At 39.6% G+C, this 7827-nt stretch overlaps 1 protein-coding gene across 1 annotated transcript in view; it reads right to left on the reverse strand.

The window, feature by feature from the left end:
* The window catches only part of PTPRB (protein tyrosine phosphatase, receptor type, B), a 109558-nt gene that overhangs the window by 75193 nt on the left and 26538 nt on the right, over positions 1 to 7827 (reverse strand). The window contains exon 4 of the mRNA XM_005866112.2: positions 7147 to 7420. Coding sequence (XP_005866174.1) covers positions 7147 to 7420 — 274 coding nt within the window. The remainder of the gene's footprint in view (positions 1 to 7146; positions 7421 to 7827) is intronic.

Consider the following 7827-nt stretch of genomic DNA (forward strand, 5'->3'; position numbering starts at 1 on the left):
TTTGGAAATTGTTATGTGTCTGTAATCTTCTGGACTTATGATAAGTTGTATGTAATTAGAAAACCCCACTTAACTTATGTAATTTATGCTGATGGCTAGAGGTATCAATGCACATAGGTGTGCAGTATAGCCTTTCTGGTTTTTCCACCCAACACTCTCATAGACAGTAACCAGTGAAGTATTATCTATATAAATAATAAAAGCCTAAGGGACTGTTATGGCAGAATGACCAGAACGACCAGTCAGTATGATGCACACTGACCACCAGGGGGCAGATGCTCAATGCAGGAGCTGCCCCTTGTGGTTAGTGTGCTCCCACAGCGGGAGTGCCACTCAGCCAGAAGCCGGGTTCACAGCTGGTGAGTGCAGCAGCGGTGGCGGGAGCCTCTCCCGCCTCCATGGCAGTGCTAAGGGGCAGCGAGCAGGTGGGTGGTAAGGAGCTAGGGGTTCTGGACTGCAAGAGGGATGTTCACCGAGGGGTCCCAGACTGCGAGAGGGCGCAGGCCAGGCTGAGGGGACCCCCCCCCCCCGCAGCCCTGTGCATGAATTTCCTGCACCGGGCATTTAGTAAACTAAGAATTGTTGAAAATCATAAATCAATAATTTAATCTCAAGCAATACATCAAAATTTATCATTAGCCATAAATTTAAGACATCTTTGTGCTTCTGAGTTTCAGATAGACCTGGAATGCCCAATGCAAAGTGCTGCCATATTCATCTGCCAGATTTCAGTGAATCTACCAGTATTTGGAAGTCCTAGAATTCCGTAAACTGGCTTGATGTCAATCCAACTTTTCTGTTCTCAGAGGAAAAGATGAAGTGTAGCTAAATTCCTGAACCAAAATGAATTCTTCCTTTTTTTTCATTTTTTTTAATGTTACAGGAAGAGGGAGAAACTCATATATACATATAATGAAAGCAATATTTTCTTAAAAAATTCTTTTGCATGGCTATTAAAATACCTTTTGATATAGAAATTTCCAGAGTGTTTAGAGTTCAAAATGATAGCATTCATTTTGGAAATAAAATCAACCTTAGCACAAGAGTGCAGGCAACCCATGGGTTAATACCAAACGCTCTTCTTGAAGTCATAATAGCACCGCAGCCTATCTGTAAGATCTGAGAGTTCACAATAGATTTTCTCGGTTTTGAAAACCTGCACCAACTGATGGTTTGTGGCTTTTGCCCTACAGAACAAAGTGAAAAAGCGATTGCTCACAGTCTCCAGTTAATTAAATACATCTCTTTTACTTTGTGATTGTTGCTGTTTGACTATACTAGTCAGCTTTCTGACGTCTTTTAAGATGATATTCTATATTATGCCAACACATCAGGTTAGCATGCATTTGATTTATCACCTTAATACACTAGAAATGAAGTTCAGGCAAGAAGGAACTTTCAAAGTTTTAACAACCTTGAAAGGGAAGTTAAAGCTGTTTTGACAATTATTTGCATCATCATTGAGTGCAGGATGCCCCCCTTATTTTCCAGGTCATCATAATTGGCTCTACACAGGTAATTAATCTGAGAGTTTACAGTCTACTCAGGCAACTAACAACTAACTTTGATATTAAACGAAACCTGGGTTCAAATCCCAACACTGTCCGTTACAAAGGTGACTTTAGGGAAGCTGCTTACCTTTGCTGATGCTCAGTTTCCTATCTACAATGGGACCCACAGTACATTGCAGAGTTTAAGTGCTAAGAGGTAATGGAGGTAAAGAGGTAAGTGCAGCCCTCACACATGTGGACTCCAAGTAAATGGCAGTTGACTTCTCTGACAAGGTCAGAAAGATGTCAGAATTATTCTTTATCTCCCTGGGGGATTCCAGCGAATTGGTGTCTGGGAATGGAAAATGAAGCAATTTTTCTGTGTTCTCCTCTCATTCTGTCTGGACAAATTAGATTTTATTTATTTCTTGCTAACCTGTAGAATGCCATGCCCACCAACAGAAGTCAGACTAATGGAGGACGCTTCCTAAGCACGCAAAAGAAGATCAAGTTCAGAGCACTAAGTTGGTTCATTCCCTATATGCAGCTCAGCTTGACTTTAGAACTCCAGAAATAGACTGCAAGTAGCTGATTGCTAAATACTGGCATCCATCACCAAGAATTCAAAGCAATTGAAAATCAATCGCTGCTAATAATTTATAATTTCTTCACACTCTAACACATTTAATCATTATTGCACCTTTGTGTAGGCTACACACACACACACGCACACACACACACACACACACACACACACACACACACACAGACTTATTTTGTAGTATATTTTTTCCTTAAAAAGTCAACTTGGAAAGTAATAACAAAGTGTCATGTAGTAATTTGAAAGAACTAATACCAGCTTAAGAACTATGTCCATTTTTGCAGAATAGTGGAAAGAATTGGAGTTGGATGCAGTGAATTGGGGTTCAAGTTCTATGCCTATCCTCTATTAGCTGTGTGGATTCGTGATCTGTTAATTCTTAGGAATATCAATCTTATCTCCAACCTGAAAGTAATAATAGCAAACTTACTACACACTTAGTATGTGATAAAAACCATTCTAGAATTTATATGAACCACTAAAAGACCCTATGAAGTAGGCAATATTTTTATTATCATCCCCACTTTATAGATTAGGCTTGGGGAGGTTAATAACTTGCCCAAGGCAACTTGTCAAGTAAGTGATGGAGGCAGCAGCTTTCAGAACTCAACTCTTAACCACTCTGCAACCCAGGCCTTCATAATACTCCCTCCACAGGACTGTCATGAGGATAAAATTAAACAATATGTGGTCAGTGTAATATTTATTTTATCTATTCAGATTTGACCATGCATAAAGAGGAATGGTACCAACATTTTGATGCCAATGAAAAATAGAAAAACTATGCCAATAGCTCTTGAACTCCAGTGTGCACTGATTCACTTCGATATTTGTTTAAAATCAAATACCCTAGGCTCCACTCTTTCTAAATTCATTACAGGCTGGGCAGAAGCCAAAAATATGCCTTCATAACAAGCTCTGCAAGAGATTTCGATGCAAATAGCTTACAGAAATCATGGCCTATGTTTAAAGCTATGTAAGTGTTATGGGCTGAATTGTGTTCCTCTAAAATTCGTATGTTGAAGCTCTAACCCCCAATACTTCAGAATGTGACTGTATTTGGAGATAAAGCCTCTAAAGAGGTAATAAAGTTAAAAAGATTGTTAGGGGAAACCCATTCCAATATGACTGGGGTCCTCATAAGAAGAGGAGATTAGGACACAGACAACACAGACAGAGGGACACCACGTGTGGACGTAGTGAGAAAGTGGCCACCTGCAAGCGAATCAGAGAAGCCTCAGAAGAAACTTGCTGACACCTTGATCTGGGACTTTTAGACCCCAGAATTGTAAGAAAATAATTTTCTGTTATTTAGACCATTCAGTCTGTAGTATTTTGCTATGGAAGCCCTAGTAGGTTAGTACAATAAACAACATTTTGAAATGGAAATAATAGCTGATATGATGATTTGGTAATTACAGCTTCTAAAATGCTTTTTATTAAAGACAAAGGAGTTAACCATATTAAAAGTGCTGATTTTTTCCTCTCATGAATAAGTAGGTGAAACTAACTAACAAGAGGGCATATACCGTTAAGATATTCCTCCTATGGGTGAAGTTCCCTACCACTAGTCTACTTCCCTGGGCTCCTTAACTTACCCAAAAAGCAAGGAGAATAGGCCGTATTTTTAGTATATGTATATTTTCCTACTAAAATATTCATTTCTTTCATTCATATTTACTTGTCTACCTATCTATCTATCATCTATCTATCTATCTATCTATCTATCTATCTATCTATCTATCTATCTATTCATGCATAGATCCAACTATTAATCTATTCATTAACTCATTCATTCATTCATCTATCCATCCATCCATTTAATCAATATTTATTGATCCTGTACCATGTACTAGATGCCATTTTAGTTGCTAAAAAACTACTTCTTATTGATGGGAAGATAAAAGCCCCCAAAAGTTCTAAATGAAAACCAGAAAATTTCATTTAAACAAACTCAAATGTCCTTAGGATGCATTCAGGTAAGGACATATGAAATGGTCAAGTGAATTAGTATCTGAAAAGAGAAGCCACAATTCAACTCTAGAGAGTTCTAGGAATTTGATGGCCCAGTTTTGCCAAATTTTCCAATATTTTAAGAGAATCCATACATTGTTTTTTTATGTAAATTTTCCATTTTTTAATGCTGGTGAAACAAACTGAACTCTTCACAAACACTACGTGAGCCAAATAAAACAGCTATTATGTAGACACCTACACATCCCTAGGGGCTATCAGTTCTCAGCTTCTGCTCAAAACTGAGGACACAGTGTTGCAAAAGTGCGGGGTTCTCCAATATCAGCTATCTTCATATCTGATTTCTGATGAAATCACAACTAAGTAATTTGGCTTTCAACTTATTATGGTTGTTGCACAGATGTTTTAGTGGCTGAAGAAACCTGAGACCTTCCCAATGTCTTCTCCGTGGTCATGAAAGCATGACATACATTCAGGAGGCAGGGCAAGGTCTTCACCCAGGAAAGAAGCGGCAAAGGTCTGACACCACCTTCATCATGACCTTCTCTCACCTCTGCACAGCCCTGCAAGGGCACCATGTATTGTTCGTCGTCTTTATAAGCTCACCAATCACTATCTGGTGTTAGTCACTGCAGTATCCATGCTCAATAAACGTTTGCTGAACTGGATATGAATGCACACATTTTGCTGTTCCGATTTAAAAGCTGGAGCGAAAATTGGTTGTTGCTGAAATAGTTTTCATTTAGTTAAAATTTTGATCTTTAAGGTCATGGCTACATGACACCAAAATAACTAGTTCTTTTAGAAAATTGTTAGGAAAAACAATCAGACAAATCACACTTGGGATGATACAGAGATAATCCAAGCAACTGCTGCCTTTCTAGCCAGGTCATGCCTTGCTCTCACTCTGATTTATTGCAGCCCAACAAGACAGGCAAATTGGCATAAAGATAGCACATCACACTTTGAATGACTTTTCTCTTTGAAGTTATATCTCAGAGTTTGTATTATATACCACTAGTTGGTCCTGTTTTATTACACTAAAGTATAATTTGTAGATCTCATCTCTGTAGTTTAGCAATTAATATAAAGGAGTACTGGTCCTTTCTCTTAAATAAATGAAAAATTCACACATATCCTTAAAATATAGATGGCACTATTAACAAAAAATAAACAACCAACCAAAAAATATCCTCCTTGAAACCTGATTTTAAGTTTCAAAAAAATGTTTACTTAAATATAATTATTTGTTAAGTGTGGAGAATCCTAAGAAGAGTTATACCATCATACAAATAAGTGTGAAAAATTATCATTATACAAACATCACCTGCAAGTTTCATTCTTCATATTCATCATGGAGCACATAAAATTTGTGGTGTGAAGGGCACCTGTGGTACTGTAAAAGTAACTCCTTAGGAAAAATGATGAGAAACTGAATGCTAACACATTGGATGCTGATGAAGTCTTTTTTAAAAACTCGACATAGTTAATAAAATTGAAATATTTATTACATTTCACAAATGTCTCTGGACTTGAAACACCTACATGTATAATTAAATTGAAAGGGCATTCTAACTAGTAACCTCCACACTATGTCCTTTTCCATCAACGTTTATTTCCAAAAAGTAAAACCTATGGGTCAAGTGACTGTATTCTGGCTTATGAATGTCTTCATCCTTTCTCCCATAAGCTTCTGACGGCTCACCTATTTTTTAAAATCATCTGGTCCACTCAACACAGACATCTTATCAAATGTAATGAATACATCTGGAAGTTCTGTCATAAATTTCACAGCATTACCAATCTGAATGTTCACAAAACTATCCTCACATACCAAGAAACCAACAACTTTATGACTAAAACCCAAGTTGCTTAAACTTCTATAAAATATTCTAATTACATGGTTGATTCCAGTCTTTCTGATTCTATATGAAAATACAACTAAGTGTTTAACAAGTGGTATTTCTTTTCAATTTAAGTTTTTGCAAATCTCAGAAATTATTTAAAAGTTTCATGTGAAGTAAGTCAAGTGATGTAACTGGGCATTCTTAACGTTTCTTCGAAAACATAAGAGAATTAATTTTCGCTTGACTAATTTCATGAGCCCATTTCCTGATCCTGAGAACGGAAAGTTCTCACACCTCTTTAAAGAACTCTAGCTGAAGAAGTGATCTTTGTTCAGGCTGCATGTGAAAGAATAGTAAGGACAACACATTTCTAAATTTAACTTCTGGAATTTTTCAGTTAAATTTGATTTTCTAGATAAAAGTAAGTCTTCACTATTGCAATAAATAAAGATAATGTTAAAAGGAAGATGAATGAAGTCATAAGACATCAAAGTCATTAGAGAAGTTAGAACACATCTGGGGGTGGCATGGGGATTAATGAGGTAAGGTGCATGCGAGTCCCTACCTAAGTGGCTGGCACTTCGTAAGAACTTGGAGCTAAATGACCAAGTCTACCACTCTTATTATTCAGATAAGCAAACGGAGGCAGGAAAGACAAACTTAGCATGCATATATGCATGGAAGGATTTACCAAAAGTGTAAAGAAAATAACTGACTTGCAGGGCAGAGTAACCAAAGGACGTTCTCTGATACTACACAGTTTTAGTTACGTAATACAAAATTATTTTCGTACCCTCGTTTCAAAGGACTTGTCTAATATTCTCTTATGAATGGCTCTATTCTACTCCTGAAGATTTTATATCCTGGTTCCAAAAATAAAACTAAGTTGAGGAAAGGCATATCCCTAATCATTGCACTTCCATTATTTATTCTAAAAACATTTACTTAAAATTATTCCAGGGCTTGACAATTTAATGGATTGGAAGCTCAAACCACATCACTTTAACAGACTCCCTCCACAGTGTCTCTTTGCTGTATCCTAGAAGCGAAGAGCCCGCTGTTTTCAGCACTAAGGAACTCTCTGAAAGCCAACCGCGCTGCTTCTGGCCAGACCTGAGGACATTTATCTCCACAGGCATTTTTACCTTTATTTTTTGAATGCCTGGGACTCAAATGAAGCACCAGCTGGATGAGGCAGGGCTGGCCATCCAACAAGCACCTGTCACCCCTTTACCTGTTTGCAAGACCACAGTTCTCTCTTCTCCATCCAGAGCCACAATCCTGAAGTTATAGACGGTTCCCGCTTGTAAATCCTTGGGGTTACATTCATAGGTGGTGTTGTCTATCCTCACGGGGTGGCAACTCGTGAACCCCGATGTGTCATTGCTGTAGATGAGACTGAAGTTACAGGGCGGCCCCAGAGTTCTCCACTGGAGAGACGCGGCCCGGCTGGAGACCCTGGACTCGGTCACGGTGAAGTTACACCTCGCCGGCTCCCCCAGTCCGGTCTGCAAAGGAACCAGAGACGGCAGCTGAAGCCCGCAGCCTGGGCTGCCCAGGGGCAGCTCCACCGCGAGCTCCCCACGACGCCACTCAACCCTCCCCCCAGTCTCAGCGCATCCCGGGGCGCACCCCGGGGGGGAGGTGGGTGGCAACGTCTCCCAGGGGCTCCTTCCCCAGAGCAGCAGGAGAAAAAAGTGGCTTTTTTGCCTTGGACAGTCTGGCTGGAGGCTCAGAGGAGGATCTTTCTTCCCAGGGGAGATAAAGAAATCCAGCCACCTCCCTCCCCAAAACATAAGCGAGGAGACCAGAAAGTGGGGTGCGTGGGAGTTGGGTCCTGCGGGGCGGGCATGGCGCGCGTCGGCCCGCGACCTCCCCGTCCACTCACCTGCAGCAGGCTCAGCGCGGTGCACAG

This window comes from Myotis brandtii, unplaced genomic scaffold (assembly GCF_000412655.1).
Source record: "Myotis brandtii unplaced genomic scaffold, ASM41265v1 scaffold2204, whole genome shotgun sequence".
Classification (NCBI taxonomy): domain Eukaryota; kingdom Metazoa; phylum Chordata; class Mammalia; order Chiroptera; family Vespertilionidae; genus Myotis; species Myotis brandtii.